This window comes from Pempheris klunzingeri, chromosome 3 (genome assembly GCF_042242105.1).
Source record: "Pempheris klunzingeri isolate RE-2024b chromosome 3, fPemKlu1.hap1, whole genome shotgun sequence".
Classification (NCBI taxonomy): Eukaryota; Metazoa; Chordata; class Actinopteri; order Acropomatiformes; family Pempheridae; genus Pempheris; species Pempheris klunzingeri.
Window position 1 is genome coordinate 4,443,131 of NC_092014.1, and position 22,972 is coordinate 4,466,102.

The following is a 22,972-nucleotide window of genomic DNA, read 5'->3' on the forward strand; positions in this document are numbered from 1 at the left end:
TTGAAAGTAAAACACATGAGAGGCGCAATGAACTAAAGCCAAACACCAGAACAATCAGATGGTCTGGTGTGTTTGTCAGTTATGGACTCAGACTAAATTGCAATGCTCCTTTATTCCATTTGCACGTGAAGGCACCACTCCCTCTGCGCTGAGCCCCACCTTTTCTCCCTCCCGGACAGGTAAGGAAACTCTCCCAGCTTCACCTCTACCTGTTCGGCGTCACACACAGGTAGCAGTCCGGACAGGGTGTGAGGAAGGGCTGACCGGCCCCGCAGCAGCAGCAGCCATGGCCGAGTCCCAGCTCATGTGCATGGAAGACGGCCGCATCGGAGACAAGGTCCCGGAGTCCAGACCGGAGTTCTACTACAGCGAGGAGCAGCGGGCGGCCCTGGAGGAGCTGCTCCGGAACGGCGACGGTGCCTTCAAGACGCGCCTCAAAGAGGACAACATGAAGGACTTTCTGTCCGCGAGAGAAATCAAAGTGCTCACGAGCACTTTTAAAAAGTACGACTCCGCTGATGGCAGCGGGGAGCGGGCAGCCTCCTCCACCGAGGCGGACTCGGGGGTCCACTCCACGTACTGGCCCCAGATGTCGGACACCGAGGTGCCGCCGCTGGATAACGGCTGGCCCAGCGGGGGGCTGTTCAAAGGGGTGACCCGGGTGTCCGTGCACACACACCCGCCCAAAGACAACGGACCTCACATCAAGGAGGTGGTGAGGCGGCTCATACAGGAGGCCAGCAAGGTGAGGGGGTCAGGTCAGAGGGGGGGGGGCACCAATAATAATAATAATAATAATAATGATGAACAGCTGCCATAGAAAAAAAGTTATTAGATAAGAATAGTGTTCACTGTATGATTAGAACATAAATAGATATAGAGAAGAGAAAGGAGTGAGGATCAAATGTGTGAAGACTCTTCTGTGTCAGCTAAGAACTCCACCACCTATTACTTTTAGTACTTTTACACACACATGTGCACCACTCAGGTGGCATCAGTGTGTCTAACCACAGGTGAGCTGAACTTCAGAGGGTGTAAGGCAGGAGAAGAAGGAGGAGGAGGCCTGCTGAGGACTTGGCTCGTACTTTAGTAAATAAACCTGAATGGCAAACAAATAAGGAGATTTAGTGAAAGTGTACGTTTACATATACACCGTTCATACACTTGTCATTCGTCTCCACAGGGCTGCACAATGAAATAGTTTGTCTGAAGGTCAGAGTTTATCAAGATAATTATAGATTATATGGTAGTATGATTCATTTTATCATGAAGGGTGAGTTAGTTTCTGTTCTAATGCTGCACCGTGTGGCCATAAAATAAGTGGACTCCAGAACATTGCCCTGGACATTAAATGATGCTGCAACTAACAAATATAAACATAAATATTGATTCATCTTTTCTCGATTAATAATGTTGGTTCGTGAAGCGTCAGAAAATATTAAGGAAATGGCACAAAAAATAGAAATAATGCACAAATATAAATCTTTTTGCTCTGTCTGACCAACAGTTGGAAACCCTGGGATTTTTTAAAAGAATTTTCTCTCAAAACATGAAGTCAATTCTTAAACTGTTATCAAATTTATCACAGATTAATTTTCTTTTGATGAGCTGATCAATTATGAAGGAGAAAGGGAACTTCCCCAAACTGTTTCCACAAAGTTGGCTGCAAACTGTTGTCTAAAATGATGATTTTGTTGGTTTTGGCCTAAACCAAGAACATCACACCCCTGACCAGCAGGAGCAGGTGTGTCCATGCAGTGTGTTTGCTGTAATATAACTTATTTCTTGCCTTTTGGCCGAACCAACACAAAGTGCTTCCCTGCCTCTAAGAGTGCTCGGACAGCCACAAAGCCAATCTGTTCATTTTCTCCATCATATCCAGCTGCCCGGGCGGGGGTGAATGGATGTTTGAGTGATTAATACCTCCCCACACTGTAACAGAGAGCCTTAAGTGGGTCTGTATTTGAGCTGCCCGATGTAATGTTTACTCTCAGACTGCCGGAGCTCAGCTGAGTCATCTGTTCCAGTCACACGGAGAGACGGGCTCTGCTGGGCTCACCCTGCCTCACCCTGCCTCTTTAAAACTGGGTCAAGGAGGGTGAAAGATGGTGCCAAAAACTCACTCAGGATTTTTCTAATTAGCTTTATTATGCAACTCATCTATTTATTTCTTTTATTAGTATTTAGATCTGATTTCTTTTGTGTTGTGTGTTCTTTTATGCAGTTGCTTTGCTCGCTCACATTCTTACCCTTCCTTCCTTCCTTTCTTTCTTTCTTCCTGGTGTCAAACAAGTTCATACCTATTATACCAAAGGGGCTGATGAGACCATTTCACAGGCCCTTGTTTTTTTCCCTGCTTATATCCTTTTTATTATGAAAGTGATTTACAGTTGGCTCATCAGTTTGTACTCATTTGCTTCCTGGTTGTTCCACCCTCCAGTTATTGCCTCGTCATATAGCAGGTATACGTCAGCTGGTGTGTCAGAGTGTTTTACTTATGAGTTCACTTCCTCTTCTAGTATTTTCCTGAGTAAACTATTTTTGTATATATGTTTTAGGGTGTTTCCTGAAGCTAAAAGAGAAAGAAGTTGAATAAATATACTACCAGTAGCGTAGATCTGTGTGCATTTGCAAAATGTAACATACATACCAGCTTTCTTGTCATTTCTCACAAAGGCTTGAAGCTATTTTTAAAACACACTCAAGATAACACGTTGAGCAACCTGTTCCCCAGGCACCAACATATTCGTCTTTGCACGCAGATATTGAATTAATTCTCATTGGTTTTTTTTTTGTTTAGCTCGATGTTGATCCAGTAGGCTTCACAGCTTCTGTCACACACGTCTTGGCTTGTATCGCTGCTGTTACCCCCACAAGTCCACTCAGCATTTTTCCTCAGTGAGACACCGAGTGGAAACAACAGGCCTTTTTCTCCCTCACAGAGGAACATTTGTTGCAAATTTAAAGAGACGCCGTTTCCATGACTTTGTTGTTCAGTGGAACAGTGGAACAGTTGAATAATATTACACTATTACCAAACCTTCATCCTCTGCTTGGACCGAACATGCCCCTACATGTTTGAGATGACCGCCTCTCTCTTGTTTCTCTCTTCATATAAATATTGAGTAGACTCCTTTCTGAGCACCGTGGCTTTGATTGCTGATCCACAGACTTTACTTTATAAGCTGCGAGGTCTAAGAATACCACTTTTGCCAAAAAGTAAAATGGCAGCTTATAACAAAGCCTCTTCTTCATGCAACTTTTAAAAAATATATATATATTTGACATTCTGGGATTCCCTTAAGCTGTACTCTCAGGCCACATTTCAACTTACACAAGATATCTCCAATCTAATGAACAAAATATGCTGACCAAATGTATGCTCCCAAAGCAGTCATGTCTTTTTTGTAGTGACTCAGGGGCCTTTTTTTTTTCCTCCTTGCCCTCCTTAAAACCGGATTTTTCCCTTTTAGCCCGGAGCAGATTAAAGAGGATGTGACCTGTAGTTGATTGGTGAGGTGCCAGGGACCATCTTCACTGTCCCACTTGACAGCACAAACAGCGGCAAAGTATTGAATCACAGTTTAACGAATGAAAGTGAACAGTCTTTCGTCTTTCGGGTTTGGCCATTATTGGGTTGATATTGTGATTAGCTGCACTGATATTGCCGATAATAAGAAAATGATCAGGTAAGTGTGTCGTTTATTCCATCCACCACATTTATATTATTGACTCTAATGAACATTGCAACCTTTTAATGGGACTCTAACACTTTTAGATTTGTTTGAACCTCCTGTGGTTTGCCTTAATCCTTACATTTATCACTTTATGGTGACCAAAATTACAAATAAGGCTCAGTTGAACACTGGTCTTAACCCTTGCACTTCGCTATATTGGTTTAGTTTTCTGCCAAAGTCAATATGTTTCTGCTTGGATTTGCCTGCATACGCACCTAGTGGCCCCATGAATTCGTTAATTTGGTAAAAGCAAAGTAAAGCAAACCTCTTCTAATTCCAATACTCTGAGAGAAGAGAAAGCATGGAGGTATTTGTTAAGACAGAGACAGATATCAGTCCTGAATCTCTCACCTCTTCTGTTGTTGTAAAGCTTTATCTTTAGGATATCTCAGCCTGACTGGAGCACAGTGTGTTTTCTCCACTGTTCTAATACCAGTAGCTAAGACTCTTTCATGTGGCCTTCCCCTGCCCTCAGGCTGACTGCATGACTGGATGTTTTAGTCTGACAGATTAGCTTCACCCGCTGGTTTCTTTAACTGTCTAAAAAGACATTCTTCCCCGAAGCATTTTGTTTATTGTATTTGTTCAATCAATCAGAATCCCCACATGAGCAAGCGTCAGGTTTTAGGCTACAGTGGCAGGAAAAACTCCCCTTTGACGGGAAGAAACCTCGACCAGAATCAGGCTCGACCAGGAGGGCGGCTTTCTTGGCTATAGTTAGGTAACATGGACAAGAAGAAAAAGTGCTGAGTCTGAGCTGAGGTGATGTTTTTCTGCCTCCCCACAATGTGATCAAGTGTTCTTGTTTTGTTTGTGTCAAAGTTGTAGCTTGAATGTAACTAACATGTATGCTACTGTGCCGGTGTTGTGTGCACTTGCTTGTTTGCTATGTTCTGCATGTTTCATTGGTTTGAGTCTTATAGTATAACTTGCACTGACTTGTGTGATGACCAGTTCCCTGGCATGATCCTGCCAAAACATTTTTTATACAACTGTTTCCTTTCGCAGGTGATCGCGATAGTGATGGACATGCTCACAGACATCCAGATCCTGCAAGACCTGATGGATGCAGCCTGGCGTCGCTCCGTGCCCGTTTACATTTTGCTGGATGACCAAGGCGTGCCGCACTTCTTGGACATGTGCTCTAGGCTGCAGATGGGCTCACAGCACCTACGGGTAAGACAGCAGTTTTACATAGGGAGTGAATGCAGCACGTAATGTAGGAAATGTCCAAAGTAAAAGGTCCTCTAGACCTCTAGTTCAGTCTCTCACAGAGTGTTGTATTATGTAGTATTAAAGCTGTGTGTATGATCAGAGAGAAATGATCACAACCTGCTGATGAATATCAATCATGTCTGAAGGTGACATTACTTAGAGTGATACTAACAACCTTCTCTGCACTGCCACATAAGGCATCACCCTTAAAGTTTGTCAAAACAGAGGAGTGACTAAAACATATTTTATGTTATGTTATGTTGTGTTTACTGCTCTAAACTAATTATTTAGGCTATTAGCCAAAGAATTGGAATTCTGCCACATAAAAGGTGAAAATGTGGAAAGATGACTGGCATGAATTTGATATTTACTGTAGTCAATAGAACAGCGTGTACAAGGAGTGAAACAGATATAGCTGGACATTAATGCACCATACACATTAATTAACAAAGCTTTTGTACACTGGCAAAAGTTGTGCGTAGAGAACAAAGCATAGCTGAAAAGACGTCAATAAAGAGGTAACAAACATAAGTATGATCGCAGCATGTAGCAGTATATATCATCAGATCATTTCTTTTTACATTTACAGTGTTGTAGCTTGAATAAATGACTGAAAGTAATTACTTTACTTGGCCTTTTTTGTACAATACAAGTATACATTTCAGCCTTGTTTAAACTACAGTCAAAACAAAGCCTTAACCGAACTGGCTGCGGTGATGAAAGCCAGACTTCACGACTTGTTTACAACCAGCGAGGAATTCAATTTTTAACGTCTCCGTGGATTGAGTTCAAAAACAGCAGTAGACTTAGAGGATAACATGCACGCTCTGGTGATAATATAAATTCAGCAAGACATCATTGAATTCAACATTAACTGGTGATCTGACTGTGATCCTCTGTGGCTGCAGAACATCCGAACCAGAGCACTTCGGGGGAACGGCCTCTTTTTGTCCTTCGGCAGACTGCCTGGCTCCCTCTGCAATAAATACATGCTGGTTGATGGAGACAAAGTCATGTTTGGCTCGTACAGGTGAGGTCTGCTTCCAGTCAGTGCGTGCTTTATACATTTATACCCTTTAATACAGCCCCTGTTTTATGTTCCATTACTAGTGAGGAGGGTTGGTATTGTATCTGCTGTTATTAAGTGCAGACTAATTGAAGCAATGTATTAAATTGAAGCTATTATGTGTAAGTTTTGATAAGTGTTAGTGTGTTAATATAAAAAGAGCTGACACTGGGACCAAAATTGTCATGAAAAAAAAAAACTAACTAGCAGAATCAGAAAATTACTGTGAGCCTAAAACACAAAAATTATATTTGGTGCAGTTAAATTTAGATTTTAGAGAAACAGAGGACTACAAAATCATATTTAAGGAGAAGCTGCATCAAGTCTGATAATCCTAATTCCACACTAAACTATCACAGTTCATTCAGAGGGACATAAATGTCTTTACCAAATGGTAGCACGGCTTAAAAAAGAGTGATACATACCACAAACAACAATAATGTAAGCAATGGCCACAGCTACATGAATAGGGCCCAGTTAGTAATAAACTGAAATGATCCCTCAGCGTCATCAGCATGCCCTGGTGTTTGTAGTTTCCTTTTTGTACTTGTTCAGTATGTTTCATATCACACAGAACAAAGAGAACACACAGAATCAGATGAAGTAGATAACTGCTGTTAAACGTGTCTGTGTCCCAGTTTCTCCTGGTGTACATCTCGCATGGACCGGAACATGATCACGGTGATGACGGGACAGGTGGTTGACTTCTTTGACCGGGACTTCCGTGAGCTTTATGCCATCTCTGAGAAGCTGGACCTCTACAAGGAGTTCCACGTCAGCCCTCCTGCTGCCGATGAGACCTCGACGCTACGCTCCAAAGCTGGGCCCAAGAGGCCGCCTTTACCAGCGACCACATCACGCTTCCAAGTTAGCTTAGGGGATTCACGGAAAGCTGACATCCAAGTGCCTGCACATAAATACTACAACCCCAAGTACATGCTGGTGTACGGGGACGTTCCGCGTCCGCCTGGGTCTCTGCAGGAGCCCGGACCCAAGAGAGGGGCTACTCTGGCCGAAGTTCCTGAGGACATGGGCCTGGAAAGGCCTCGGGTGACTACCAGTGAGAGGGTGGACCGGCTCAGTCTGCTGCCCTCAGAACCTCCGGTTGAAGTCTTCAACAGGCCCAATGGAGTCACGCAGGACAAGAAGGGGCGGCCCACGTGGAGGCAGAAATTCTTCAAGGGGAAATCATCCAATAAACTTTCGGTGAACAGCCTGGTGGACAGATCGAGCCCCTCACCCACAGAAACCCATCGGACCGATGAGGGCGAGGACGGCTTTGAGGTGATTGTGAGAAGTCCATCCAAACTGAGGAATAAGAAGAAGCCATCTAAGCTGGGCCAGAGGACAGACTCTGAGCAAACTGTCAACACTGCACAGGACAACGAAAGTAAGTCTGGAATAAAGTAGATTTATAGTAGTAGTAGATAAAGTTTCAGTCCACGATAAACAATGTAATCCAGTGACTCCCAGCCCGTGGTAAATCTGAGGGGGCTCTGAGTAGAGCTGCAGCTAACTTTAATAGTTATTATTGATTAATCTGCTTTAATCATTCATGTGGTCTATAAAAATGTCTTCCTTAGTTTCCTGGATCCCAAGCTGACTCCTTCAGATGTCTTGTTTTGGTTGTTGAACAGATTTTCAGTCTTACAATGACAGAAAACAAAGAAAAGCTGCTTAAGAACATTTTGGAGCTTTAAGGGGCTGGTAGTAGTAGTAGTTACGGATCAGTTTTTGATTTATCCGCTTTCAATATTCAACTAACCGTTTCAGCTCTAGATACAACACGATTAGCAGGATAGGAAGGCAGATCCATAACATGTTAACAGACATTATTCTCTATAAGTCGTCAGTGATGAATTCTAGGTCTCTCTCACTTTATCTCTTTTTACAGTTGTGTTACTCTTTTCTCCTCACAGGTGTTAAGAGTCGACTCCGGGGGAAACAAGGATGTAAAACGTCCTGAGGTGAACCTGTCTGCAGATTACATTCTTAAAACAGATCACAAAAGGACTTCCTTTACACCAAGGCCACCTTTGATTGTGCAATATTGTAAGTGCTTTTCTTCCAGCGCTTTACAGAAAGAACAAATGAAAGTAAAGTCCTCCAGGTACGGGCATATGCAGTTTTCCATACAGTCAGTAATAAATATGCGAGAGGAAATGTGTCTCCCTGCTGGGGTGCAGAGAGGTTTTCTAAGATTATTGTAGGTGATTGTTTGTATCTTGATTTCTCTGGACCTTTGTGCGGCTACGAGGATATATCACTTAGTGCCGGTCTGATAGACACTGAATGTAAAGTTGGCGTAGTGCACCTTTTGATGAAACAAGTCTACGCAGAAGCTTGTTATTTATCTCTGCAAACAGAAGTGGTGTTCAGGTACAAGGAAGCTTTTTTTGAGGTCGCTAAGTCATGGACCCCTTCAAACATCTACCACATCCTGACAAATATCTACCTGCGTCGCCTCTGTGTTGATGAGGTGTTATGGGCCTTTATCCTGTTATTGTTCTGAGTTGTCATTCATCTGTGAAATAATATTGCATAGTGTTTATTTCTATATCCAGATTTCCTCTATAGTGTGCTGAATAAATAGTTTCAGATAAAGAACAGTTGTATGTGTTAATGTACTAAGATGGTTTGTTAAGTTAAGCTCACTCATAAATTTTAGTCTAAAAATGACATCATTTACAAACTCGAGTTATATTTCTGTGACAAAAATTCCCTTGAATTGACATTCTGTTGTTTTGGCTTTTTAAATTCATGTCTTTTCAAACATGAGAGCTCACTTTGAGGATAGCGCCTCCCAGTGGTGAGACACAAAAGTGCTCCAATCTTTCAGAAGCAGAAGCGATGATTGCAGTGTACAGACCCACCGCTAGCTGCCTCCCGTGTCCTCCCTCTGCTTGTACTTTCTGGGCGTTTGCTAACAGCTCAGCCGTCAGAGAGGGACCGCAGGCCTGTTGGAAACTCAGGGTTGAGTTGAGGGTGGAGGGGGGGGTTGGGGATGTGGTGCAACACTGAAACAGGAAGTCAGAGCTGCAGCAGGAAGAGGCGCTCTCACCACTAATTTAAAGACTATTTCTACTGACACACAGCAGGCATGAAAATATCATTTCCTGTGAATGCTGCATTCTGATGTTTATCCTGCAACGCTGAAACGCCGTCTTTCTTTCACTAGAAATTCTTGAAAATTTAATTAGGGATCAGATCTTGTCAGTTAGAGGTAATTTCATTTTGAGATGAAGTGAATTCCAACAGAATTGTCCTCAGACACAAACAAACACATGGTTGTTCACCACTTCAATAATCATCACGGTCAATGTGCAGCGTTAGCCCTTTAACACTGTCCATAACTGAATGCTGCTCATTTTACTTCTACTTGCCAACAGTACCTAGAATTGAATTGGATATTATAATGTTCACTTACACTGAGTTGGAGACAGAAGCACCAAGTTGGTCTCCTATGATTTGCTGCCTTGTGTTTTTAGAGCAGTGTTTCAGATACATACGTTTCGTACAACAAGCACAGTTATGAGGCAGAACTAATTTTGCTGGCTACAGGGGGCACAAACAGTTGGGGGCAGTAATCCACCTTAAAGGTACGGTGCAACTGCCCCATTAAAAGGAGAAGAAGACAAGTGCGAGGTGATTTAAAGTCCATTTCCATGTAAAAATATGTTTCTAACTTGGGTGTTGATTAAAGACAACTGTTATTATAGCTGGTGTTTTAAGAGGATTTAATTGATTGTGCAGTTTTCTACCTGCTACACACTGACATATAGACATTTAATGCTGCTGATAGGTTAACTAGGTAACTAAAAAACCTAACCTTTTTAACTAAACTGCTCAATACAAGCTCAATAGCAAGGTGGTAAATGTGTTTTTACAAAATAGACCAGAGGAAGCTGCACATACTTGTGTTGGTTAGAAAACATAAAATTACATGGTTTCTAAACCACTATCTGTGGTATTACATTAATCCATAAAGGTGGTTTGGGTGCTTCACACTTCAAGAAGCACATGCAAGGATGTGAACTGAGCCTGTCAACACACACACACACACACACACACACACACACACAGAGAGACCGTGAGCATGAGGAAGAGGTGTGGTCTCATAGTTTCAGAGTGCATTCAGCTGAATACACACCTGTCAACTGGTTCCTACAAAACAACAACAGGATCCAGTCTTGCGTATCAACATTGCACCTAAATACTCCTTTTTTTATTAAATAATTAATTCATGAGAACATAACAAATGCAATACTTACAAAGACACGATATAAGGTACAGGCACTAAAGATTTCTCTCTGATTTTTGTCACATAGTACAATGTAGACACTTGTGATTTCAAATGAAAGCTGACAGAATGCATATTGCATTTATTGCACTGTATGATAAAGGTCGGTGAAATACTAATGAATGCAGGCTTGGTATGATTAGAACAAGTGTTCTATGTCACTATAAAGTACAACAACAGCAAAACAAAAGTGAATTCCCCAATTTCCCAGATTTAGTTTGAAAGTATATCTATATTTACAGATTGAAGCATTAGCAAACTGTCTTCAGATGACAAATAGATGATAAATGATCCTCTTGGCAGAGTAAAGCTGTTTACTGTAACTTTAGCTTCTTATGAGAACAAACATCTTGCCTTTCTGTAGCATAAACAGAACAGCCTCTACATCACATGCTCAGTTTGTCTTCCTAATCCTAGAAATTAAATCTTGTGGAGTAGACAAACAACCAAAAATCAACTTCTCGTGGCAGATGATATAAGCAAGGGCAATAAATACATAGCCATGTCTTTAAGTTCATTAACAGAAAAATACAAATATCTACACGCTGCCTTGTCCATTACACGGACCCTGCAAAGATTCAGTTCCTGCTATCATCATTTTGTCGACAAATTCTTTGCAGCTTGTCGGGGTGATGGTGAGAGCAATGAAAATGAGTCAATGTTTTTCACCTCTGGCACTATTTTGTTCAGTCTGCAAAAAGAGAAGTGGAAAGAGAAGTCCCTCTTTTAGACTGAACGACCACCGTCAGTGTCTCGCCTCCAGTGTCCTCGCTCACTTCTGTTGAAGGGCTGTTAGCAAGTTAAAGGGGACTAAATCCCACTGCAGTACCAAACAATGTCCATGGGGGGCCCGCTGAATCCCTCAGTCCTGGGGGGCTTGGTTTATCACCTTTTTCTTACGAACTGAGACCAAGTCGTAGAATGGATCCTTGGTGATACTTGCTCTGTTTGAAGTAAAGAAGATCATCATTACAGAGAGAAAAGTGTGTGTGTGTGTGTGTGTGTGTGTGTGTGTGTGTGTGTGTGTGTGTGTGTGTGTGTGTGTGTGTGTGTGTGTGTGTGTGTGTGTGTGTGTGTGTGTGTGTGTGTGTGTAATTGTTTGCTACATAGTGAGGATCTGTAACTCAATGAGGTCATTTTCAGGAAGTAACGACATTTTCAACTTCAAAGTACAGTTTTAATGTTAAGACTTGGTTTTAAGGTTAAGGTTAGAATTAGGTATAGGTTTGGGTCAGGGTCAGGATTATGGTGAGGGTCAGGGTTAGGGTGAGGGTAAGGCATTTAATAGATTGTTAAGGGAACAGGGGCATGTACCATGTCAATAAGGGGTCCTCACAAATGTAGAAGTATAAGGATGTATGTGGTTTCAGTGTGAAATCATTGTAGTGAGGACATTTCTGCATTTATTTCTTACTTCAGATTAGGATTATTTTTTTCCCTTAAATAGCAACTATACACCACCTAATCTTACTTTCACTGCCAGGTAGTCATGGCTACATGCTCTTTTCACACGCTGAGCAGCACAACACTCCATAGTACGAGGAGATACTAGATCTGATCACAACTGGATGCGGTCTCAAGCGGAACAGACCACACCTCACTTCACCCAGCTGTGTGATGTTGAGTGAGGACAGATGTTTGTCAGATTTATACACTTCAATCTGCAGAGATAAATGCAGCGGTGCTTCTCCACAGCACAGGATCCTGCTTAGTAATGGTCATCAGTCCGAACAAACAGGATGTGTCTATGTATTGTTGCACAATGTATCTCGATGTGTTTGGTTATGTACGTGCTGCTGCTGCTGTGTGGATGTTTGCACAATCATGTGCACATACAGGTGTGTATGTGTGTGTGTGTGTGTGGTTGTGGTCTGACCTGATGGCTTCGATCCAGGAGTCTCTCTCCTCTGCACTGGCAGCACAGATGGTGTAGGACTGGTGCTTCCCCTCCACCACTCTGCCATCCGTCTCTGTTTTACAGGCTTTGATCTTCTGCCCTCGACTGTTGGGGTTGTACAGCTCCAGACAGTACTAGAAGATACCAGAACAATGTGATAATCAATCTATAAATTAATCCGTTGACTTCGATTGAGTACTACACCCACAGACAGTCTTGTATTGTTTCAGTACAGATGACAATATCTTACCGGTTTGCGAGGATACGGCACTTCTCTCACACACAGGTTCTCTAAAGGGATGATGCCTCTGGGCTCTTTATCCTGCAGACGGATCAAAAAGAGATGGAGTGAGTCAGGTGATGTATCAGGAGGGCAAGAAGGAAGAGCAGAGCGCAAAAAGAAAGGAAGGAGAAGAGAGAGAATCGTATATTGTCTCAAGTTGTGACTTTTTATTGACAAAATGAAGTTAGTAGGTAAAAAGTAAGTCTACATGGGTGCTGAAAAATGTCTGACTGTGAAAAAGTCACTTGTACTTTGGCTGTATTGTCTGGCCAACAAAGGTCTTCTTCCATGACCCTTATGACCTCTTTTCACAACCACTTCTTGGTAATAGTTGTGTAAGCCCTACCATACGTATACATAAAAGACCTGCTCTCTAAAGGGTTTTGCAACATCCAGCTGAATTAAGAGAGAATTTAGGAATTACCCTAACAAGTGTTTGAGAAAAGACTTATGCAGTTGTTTTTCTACTCAGGACAGATTGTATCTGACAGGGGAAAAATGTGAAATAAAATTTAAAAAAAGTAGAAAGTGAGCAGAGAAATGCCGGAGCTTTAAAAACAGATCCTCTGCATGTGAAGGAGCACTTCAAAGGAGCCTTACAGTGGTGAACTCAAAGTAGTAGAGGCAGTTGTCGGTCAGGATGAACCATCGCCTTTTCCACGTCTTAACTCGACCTCCTGAAATGCAGAGAAAACAATAAAGATTTTAGAAATGCACAGTTATTTGACGTCAGCTGGACGTTTGAGATTATCTGTTTGGAGTTCTGCATAAGTTAACTCTGACGTTATGTGGTTTGCGTTCAAACACATACGGGTATTCTCCACTATTGGGTCACTTTCTGACTGCTTCCTCTGTACTTCCCTGTCTTAACACTTAGAGTATGTACCAAAAAAGCCCGGAGCACATTTAACTCTCTTCTCTTTTAGTTTAAGAAAAGTGCTGATGAATCCTATTAAACATCTCAACTTTCATAATTACCTACGAAATAGAAAAAATGGAAATGTGCTATACCAAGTTTGAGGAGCCAGCCTTCTCTGTCAGGGTTGAAGAAGGTGTGAGTCAGATCATTCCCATCATCCTCTGGGATTTTGAAAGGCTCGTTGTGAATACTCTCGTACAATTTCTGAGTAGAAAGGTGTCGAATAGGTTAAAAAAAAATAAAAGTCTGAATAGGTCAAAAACATACAAGATACAAATTGACAGTTAAAATACTGCTCTCATCATTTACATATTTTTCCATTCACTCAAACTGAGACACCAAAGGACAAAATGACTGTGATTCCATACAAGACTGACCCTGACTGAGGTGTTTTCGATGAGAGTGCGACACGAATCTGTATTTAACACCAGCCCACAGTCTGACACACTGTTGAATGTCCCCACCAGGCTAAGTTGACTAAGCTGTGACAACCCAGTTGTGTCTTTCCACAGTTTGACAAAAACTATTCACAACAAATCAACGAGCCACCTTGCAACCTTGTTGCAACCTGGTCCTTTATTATGATGAATATGGGCACCATAATCGCCCTGCTGCCATAAATAACCAATAATCTGTGGCTGAAAATAGTCCCCAACAAATCCACCATGAACTCCTGTCAGAGTAGCGTTTGCTAAAACATTGCCCAGCTGTTTGTTTTTTGTTTTCTATTTTTGAATATGTATGATATTTATGTCTTTAGGAATAAATGGGCTTGGTGCTGAGAGCTACAGACAGGGTACAGACAGGGGTAAGGTAGTAGGAAAATACTGACAGATGGACTATAGCAGGGTTTGTTGACACAACTGAGAATAATTCCAGCTTTATGGTTTTGAGTGTCATGTATGTATCATGTATTGTACCGAGCAAAAGGCTCTACTGTAATAATACAATTCCATTTTTCCAAATAGAAATTTCAGCCCAGCATTCAGGTTTTACTTCCTGGTGTCTAGTTTGGACACCGTGATTGGCCGGTGGTTCTTACCGAGAGCAGGTCGTCAGGTAGATTCTCTCCATTGTTGATGCCTCTGTTCATGGAGATGAAACGCTCCAGAGTGGTCTTGTCCTTCACGTTGGGGTTGTGGAGGCTGGTGTTGAGCATGATGATTGCAAATGACAGGATGTAGCACGTGTCTGGTGTTACGGAGGTAGATGACCACACGAGGAATAAGAAGAGGCAGCACAATGTTAATGCAGATTCTTAGTCATGTATTTCCATAAAGAGAAAAAGAAAAGAAATAAAAGTGAAAGGGGCAAACACCGAGAGGTGTTGTGGTCACTTAAACACATTTCCTCTTATGCACAGACGTACACATGATCTCACACAGTCCAGACAGGAAGTGGACAAGCATAGCTGATATTTTAGTGAAGCTCACCGGTCGACTGGAACACCTGAGTGTTGCAGTTACAGTAGCGCGTAGCAAAGGCCTCCATCATGCGGTCAATCTTCTGGGCTTCACCAGGCAGACGGAAACTCCACAGGAACTGTCTGTCACACACACACACACACACCACAATGACACACACCTTTAGCGTATGCATCTTTGAGTACCTGCACGTAAGCTGCAGACACATTTCACATCTAGAGGTGCACAGTTTCCAAATGGCACAGATCATGTGTGATTTATATGGGATCATGCTAACATGGAGTCTCAAACCTTTAACATCTCAGCTCATTACATTTAGAGAAAAAGATTGTGCTGTATTTATTTGACATCTTTAGCTACTAGATACTGTAAATAATTTACATACAAAGCATATGATCAGGTCACGTAGTACTAATTTCTGAACATACTTCCGTGCTTTCGCCATAAATTATTACTGCAGGAATTTGGTATGGCATGTCCAACAGATTAACAAGACCAAGAGTCTACAGTCATGCTAGCTACTGTGTGAGGATGGACTCAGGCATGGTAGTGCTGGGAGCTAAATGCTAACGTCAACAGCTTATTGGCGTATTATCATGCTAACATTGACACAAAAGGTAAAAAGAGATTGTGGCTTTTAGTCACTTGCATGCATAGAGCTTGAAAAAACTTTGGATCCTTCACATCCCATAATGCAGCCACTGCTATGTTTTCATTGGACTCTTCCTCAAGAGAATTGGATACAGCGTCGGAGACGGAGCTCCATTCATTCCTGTGAAAGTGGTTCATTGGTGCATGAAGCCAAAAAGCCACTTTTCACTGCAGGGAAATGAAACATGCTCCACATAGGCCTCATAGATTTAGCTAACCCCTCTGGATGGGGATAAAATGATTCTATTAGGCAGCACATCTGATTTTTAAATGTTATCTCACCAAATAGATCAGATTCTGATAAGGAAACAAGTCATCTCAATGTAAGTTTATGGGGAAAAGTCTTTTTGGGCCTGTTGCATCATATGATAAAGTCATTGCTGGAACAAATTGGCCAATATGTCAGATTGGTTTCAAAGCCCAGCGCACTTCCAGGGCCGTGCTTTTCCTGCCTGGTTAACGCTGACATGTCTTAAAATCTACATTCCTCACAGTTTGTGACGCAGGATTTTTTTTTTTTTTTTTTGTCACCAAACCACAGCTGAGTCATTTTCTCAGATCTGACAAAGCCCCTCCACAGCCACAAACAACACCAGACAAATGTTTCCCTAAGATGATTCCTACTAAGTTTTATGTGTAAACGTGATGCAGCGCCCCTTTTTTGGTCTTTATCTAAATCTAAATCTCACTGTGGTTTGTGGCTGTTTAGTGATTAAGACTTTAATTGAAATGTCTGTTTATGTTTCTTATGATTTTGAAATCCTTTGTGTTTGCTGACAGTCCACAGAGATGCAACAATACCAAGTCAGAAAAGAGTGCAGCAAGACATCGGGTTTAAAGATGGACTTTTGTTTTCTAGTGTAAAACTGTGTTTTGTTCTCTCTGAACTGTAAAAAAGTAAAATTGCTGGACAATTTCCAAAATGTTTCACTCACAAAATGCTGGACAAAATGCCCCTAATGTAACTAAATCCAATGATGATTCTGGTCTTACTGGTGCTCTCATTGTAAGTCATCTGATATCATTTACATGTGTGTTAATGTCCCTGCTGTACATGATGATGATGATGATGATGATGTGAAGACAGGAGGTGGTTACCTGAGGGCCTGGACCAGATTGAGGTCGGAGAACTCATGCAGCTCCACAAAGGCCTTCAGGGTCTGGAGGTGGAGTTCTTCCCTGTGGGGCAGAAAAGGAAAAGAAGACACATGAAACCAGAGATAACTATTCACTTCCACAGTCACTTTCCTCGTTCTGCTCTTATTAATGTCCTTTTTTGTCTTCTTCTTCTTCCTTCATCCTCTCCTCTTTCCCCATCTTCCTCCTCTCATGGCTGATTTCCCTCCCCAAGAGTGTCACCTTTGCTTTTCCTTTGTTCCAATATCGATCGATTTCTCCTTCTTCTCCTCCCTCTATTTTCTGCCTCAAATCCTCAATATCCTCCTCATCCCTTTTCCTGTCTTCCTATTCTCGCTACTCTCCTCCATTGCCCTTATAATCTCATCATTTCTATACCTCTTCATCGCCTTGTCTTCCATTCCTACTGTCTTTCCACCCTTCCCTCCTCCTCTTCCTCACCTTTCTCCAAGAAATTCTCCGATGGCCGTCTTGTTCAGTCCCTCCTCCTTGTAGAGGAATTCAGCGATGGATTGAGCACTATGATCCAGCAGCTTGTTCTCCACAAGGTAATTGATACCCTACACACACACACACACACACATATACATACACGTAAAGTAGATTGCTTACTGGGTTTATACATCTTCCACATTGTTGTCTGTTTATTACTTGCTTCAGTGCACCTACAGCTAAACTTGTGCAGGTAAATAACATTTTTACTTTATTGGATAGTGCTTGAGACAAATACATTAAACACTCACACACACACACACACACACACACACACACACACACAGATTTTCCCTACTGTGCAATGGTTACAGTTGTTTAGTTTCATAATGATTTCATCTCCGGCTGCTAAAACTGAGCCAATTCACAGCTTCTGTAATCCCAATTCCTTAAAACCAATTTCTCTTCCTCTTTCTCCTCCAACACAGGGTTTGGAGAGGAGAGAACCTCTCGTCCACAAATAACTTAAAACAAGAACTCCAGCTCATAATAGACGTTTGCCGGTAAGCAAGCATGGTTATACTTTTACTTTGTATGTGTTGTTGCAAACACTTGTGTCCACAACAGTGACACGCTTTACATGTCAGTGAAACCACAGAAACTGTGCCGTGGACCTGCATTAGCGTCAAACTCACAGCAGCTCCAGTGTGGTTAAGAATGAGAGGAAGTCCACACAGTGACAAGCGAGAGTTTCTCACAAACTGAAGCACAGAGACACCCGGTGAGATGTACAAGAGTTTTGTAGGTCATAATCATGACATTATGCTGATTGTGATAGTTTAGCTAAAACATGGTCCTTATGGACACACACACACACACACACACACACACACGTACCATGTGTCACTCTACCTTTGTGGGGTCTTCCCACAGACACAATGTATAGTGTGACTAAAAAACACTAACCTATCCGTGACTCTGACCCTTACTCTAACCTTAACAATCATCAAACAAATATTTTGACACTTTTAGTTTTGTCAATAACAACAACATAGTTTTCCCAGTAGGGTCCATGCAACACTGTGGGCCCCATACTGTTGGTGCTCTCCCAGTTTTCTGGCCCCACTGAGTAATGCAAGAACACACACACACATAAGAGCTCACCTTTTTGGGGTCCATGTTGAATTTCTTCTTACCATTTGAGAACTGTTTGCTCTTTTCTATGTTCTTGCTGCAGGAAAAGCAACATTAAGGAAAAAAATGTGTTAATAAAGATAGTAATAATAAGTATTAACGAGTAATTGTAATTCAGTAACATTAAATATAGAATTTGAAACATTTTCTTGTACTTAAGAGTTATCAGAAGCAGACTTCTTATAGCCTGCAGTGTGCCTCACATCCCACCATCGTTACCAGCCATGTTGATTATCTTAATGAATGATAACATGATACTGAGGTTTCCTATCTGCACCCCTACTAAGAATTAAACTGAGATAACACAGAAAATATTTTATTAACATGCAAAAACTCCACCTCCCTTAAGGTTTTGATAGAACCTCTAGGGCTAAGACTCATGGGAGGTGTAGTAATTGTATCCCAACAAAGTAAAAGTTGTTTCTGCGCTAAAAGGTTTTTTTTGTTTATCTTAAAGGACCATTTCTACATTTTGGGGCACATGCTTATTTGCTTTTCTTCAGAGTTAGATGAGAATATCGCTACCACTCATATGTCTGTCCACTATATATGAAGCTACAGCCAGCAGCTATCCATAGCTTAGCCATCTGACCACCTAACAGCCCTCGTAAATTCACTAATTAATAGCAAAGTTATAGCAAAACGTGTGTTAAGACTTAGACTTTTTCTTTATTGATCCCCCATAGGGGGAAATTCACACGTTACAGCAGCAACAATAGAAAAAAAAGAGTAAAGAAAACAACAGTAGAAAATAAGCAGTAGCAAATAAATATATGTTGCAATGATAAATAGATATTTACACCATGGACATAAGATGTACAAGTATGGACAGGAATATGAAATGAAACGTTGCGTGTGTTAAATGTCGTGTGTGGGACAGTATTTCCTTTTTCAACAGGATGTTCAGGCACACCATCAGATAAGGAAATATCAATATCAAAAATTATCGGAAAGCAACTCTGAAATTGAGTTACTTGAGTTACATGACCATGAAGAAACAGTGGGAGGATTCTGTGGGAGTTCTAAAACAAGGGAAAAGAGCAATTGGTTTATATCAGTAGGGGTTTCCCCACGTTAAAACTCACTTTTCCTCTGCAGACTCAAAGCTGAGTATGTCTGCCATGACGTTGTCTATCTCCATCTTTAGCTTCTAGACAAGGCAGAGAGAAAACAAGTCTTTAATGTTTGTTTCTTGAATATCACGAGTATGACAAGTCATGTTTCCCAGTGTCGACCAAAAATTGATAAATGAAAACTGTTTTTTTAAAGGTAAAGTACAAGTATTCAGAGTGTCTGACAAAGTGTGCGTGTACGTACCTGGATATCATCCAGAAGGTCTTTCTTATACGTCTTAATACTCTCAATCTCCATCTTCTCGTCTGCTGTAAAATCTGAGGAAACTGAAATTAGAACAAAAAAGTCAAACAGATTCTCAGGAATTCCGATTCAGTTCTTCACATTTAATAATCCACCCACGGGACTGTCATCACATCGGGATATTCAGTAAAAATAAACTGTGAACTTCTACTGTGAGGCTTCTTTATCAGCAGATTTGGGGAAAGAAACTGGAGCTTTGTCCTTTGAGCGAGGAGACACTGAAGTTTTAATGACCTTATTTCATCTATTTTATTATACTTTGTAAACCAAAGTAAATACGTTAAAGTTTTAAAGCCCATAGTCACCTTCTTCCTGTCACTCCATAGATAGATCTGTTCTACAGTATCATGATTTGAATGAATCTGAATACACTATCGACACGTTGTATTTAAACCACAGCTTGGGGAAGATAAGTTTCTATGGAAGATATGCGAGACAGGTGGTGTGGTTTTCACATGAAATATATCACCGCAGAATATGACCTGCAGTTCAAGAACACCAGCATGAGCATGCAAATGCATGGACAACTATTCAAACAGAGCTAGAAGGCACTGTCTCTATTACCACAGTAAACCGCCTTCCCTCCCCCGTTCCCACATTAGAGAAGCTCAGCGACGTGCACAATAAAGAAGGTTGTCATGTCGGCTTTGTCATTGCTTAAGAAACTGTACTGGAAGGTTGCTTGGTAACAGATAGTGTGTTCATCGACAGCCATGTGGGCTTGACCTTCAGTGACAAATTACACGTTCAGATTCTGTGTCATTGATCCAATGTGGTCATTGCATCGTAAAATAAAAGACAATGACTCCTATTGTCTAAATGAACCACAGTTCCCTCGACCTGATACTGTAATCGTGTTTGTTCATTTACACTTCCTACCCACTACTTCCTTGGCTTTAATTACCCAGGTAATATTTGTGATTGCGGGATCACCAAAGTTTTTAAAATGTATCCTGAGTGGGACACATAATGAATTCTCATAAATTATAATCTATTCAGTAGATGTTGAGACATTTCACTCAAAACCACAAATATCAGCTTCTGAACCAGATTTTTTTACCAATTCATTAAGTACAACAGATGATGAGATATTTCAAAAGATAAGTGTAAAAATAATCTGCCGGTGGAGCAACACGGAAGTTCCTGGGATCACAGACATCATTACGATTCATCCTCTGGGAACCATGAATATCTGTACCGAGTTTCATGGCAATCCATCAAATACTTGTCAACATATTTCAATAAAAAACAAAAATGTTAACCTCCTGTTGGCGCTACAGGAAAAGTCAGGGGAACCAGAGCCAGTAGAATAAATCATCTGATCATGAATGTCTTCCAGTCAATGTATTTCAGTCTGATGACACAGATGTTGTCCCTAGGGTCATGCCACTAAAAATCTCTGAGAGCTCTGAGAATCTTGAAAAGTTAATCAGCTGTAGCTGAGAGAGGGCTGCAGAGGGCTGATTTGGACTTCAAGCAGAGAGCGGTTCCCACACGATATAAACAGAAGTAATATAAATGTCTCTGTCGTCTGCATAGAAGATTGCAAGATAAACAGCAGTTTTTTGGGAGGGTGGCTGAGACTGAAAGTAGACCTGAGAGTGAGAGCTTCTATCTTTACTTGTAGAATATTAAGCTGGTAACTACCAGCACTTCCTGTAGAGGTCAGTGACCTGTTTAGTATTAATGATCTAAGCACAGGACTGACACTTCCCCACCCTTCCTTTAGACTTATTATGCAATAAAGCGGCAAGGCATAAGTCAGCTAACTCTTCATTTACACATGTTAGAGTTTGTTTTCAGTCTGAACAAATTAACACTAACTAGGACGGATTGTTTGAATGTCCAGCTAAAGATAGCAACTTCTGTTTTTATATTATTATCAGTGGCGTGTGGTCCTGTGAGTTCCGAGCGTGACTGCCTCTTCCCTTTTTCAGCGCACTGTGCACCCTCTGTAACACCACAGGGAGCAGATAGTGATGAGCGGTATACCAAGAACTGTGCACCAGTATCTACTCTAACTACTCAAAGCACGCTTGTTCTCACAGTGCGCTGACAGATCACACCAAAAGAATGAATTTCATGTTCAAATTATTTTCCCATCACAGCTGTTTGTACACTAGAAGGCTGGCAGTGTGGGGAGATGGATGTTATCAATATCAAACAGCTGGGACACTGTTTCTCTATTTCTCAGATGTCTGTGTATGTTGTGTCATGAACCACATGTGTTGAGAACCACCAATTAGAGCTCTAGAATTACAAAATAATATATCAATAAAATATCAAATACATTAGCATTGATTGATTGAGTTAAATAGCTCATCATATGAGGGTATAAATTAAAAGACAACAATGCTGGTAAGTAACATTACACAGTTCTTTGTCTACTAGTTTATTATTAAACAACACATTTTCAGACCACAAATTGAAAAATAACAACAAATGTCTTAAAGCTTTTGTAAATATCTGATATAAGATGTGAAAAAAAGCACTAAAAAGAGACAAGAAGAGTGAAACAGGTCTTACCCATTTGGCAATCAGTCATTTATATCCAAGAAAAAGCAATAATTCAGCAACACCAACACAGTTACATACAGCCAGGTGGAGATATCAAGTTATGCGGACTGCCTAAGCACATAGTGCAGCAACACTTGAATGAAGCAGATGTTGTTTTTTAACCCCACCTCTTCCCCATCCATCACCATGTCAAGCTTACATCAGCATAAAGACAGAGAGAATGAGAAGAAGAACTTCCTTCAGAATAAACTCCCTACTGAATGGTTTAGTTCACGAAGTTAAGCAATAAGATGGTCCGTTTTAAATTTGTTTTCGAGGTGCGTGGGACTTCCACAACATAAACAAAACTCATTTGTTATGTGGAGCCTTGACAATGAGATTAGAACAAATCTCAAACTGTCGGTCAAGCAGGGACTAAACAGCAATAACACAGCCTTGTAATTTGGTTTTGAGGCTTCAATGTGACGTAAGATTTCTTGCGTCGCCGGCCCGTAGTACATCCATCATTGTTGAGTGATGTACACTCTGAGCTTGTGAGCAAGTGTTTTGAAATTTGGTTGGACAAGGAACCCGTCAAACCAAATTGCAAAATACTGTTCAGGCCAGGAAGCGAGTTTTGAAAGTTAGGAATCTCATCACATGGTGAGGTAAGCATTGAACCCCTGACACTCATCAACACTGCTGCTGATCCTGACAGGAATATTTGGTGCTATTGGTAAAAATAAGAATCATTTCCACTTTATTTTGTTTAAACTGCAAATTAGATGCTTTTATTTTGAAAATGAGCTCATCTTCCCTCTTGTCTTGTCATGGTGTACTGAGG

General features: G+C 41.3%; 2 protein-coding genes across 2 annotated transcripts; one reads left to right on the forward strand and one right to left on the reverse strand.

The window, feature by feature from the left end:
* The first annotated feature begins 257 nt into the window (after positions 1-257).
* fam83fb (family with sequence similarity 83 member Fb) lies at positions 258-8,594 on the forward strand. The gene is made up of 5 exons (XM_070827908.1): positions 258-745; positions 4,746-4,913; positions 5,861-5,982; positions 6,657-7,408; positions 7,938-8,594. The coding sequence occupies exons 1-5, from the start codon at positions 287-289 to the stop codon at positions 7,982-7,984; spliced, it is 1,548 nt and encodes a 515-aa protein (XP_070684009.1). The 5' UTR covers positions 258-286; the 3' UTR covers positions 7,985-8,594.
* A 1,638-nt stretch (positions 8,595-10,232) lies between these two features.
* Positions 10,233-22,247, reverse strand: cyth4b (cytohesin 4b). The gene is made up of 13 exons (XM_070856356.1): positions 22,159-22,247; positions 19,573-19,655; positions 19,341-19,405; positions 18,226-18,292; positions 17,071-17,189; positions 16,591-16,671; positions 14,851-14,963; positions 14,460-14,608; positions 13,510-13,621; positions 13,099-13,175; positions 12,466-12,537; positions 12,195-12,349; positions 10,233-11,262 (listed from the first exon to the last, which is right to left on the reverse strand). Exons 1-13 carry the CDS (start codon positions 22,175-22,177, stop codon positions 11,181-11,183), a joined length of 1,194 nt encoding a protein of 397 aa, XP_070712457.1. The 5' UTR covers positions 22,178-22,247; the 3' UTR covers positions 10,233-11,180.
* Between the last annotated feature and the right edge of the window lie 725 nt (positions 22,248-22,972).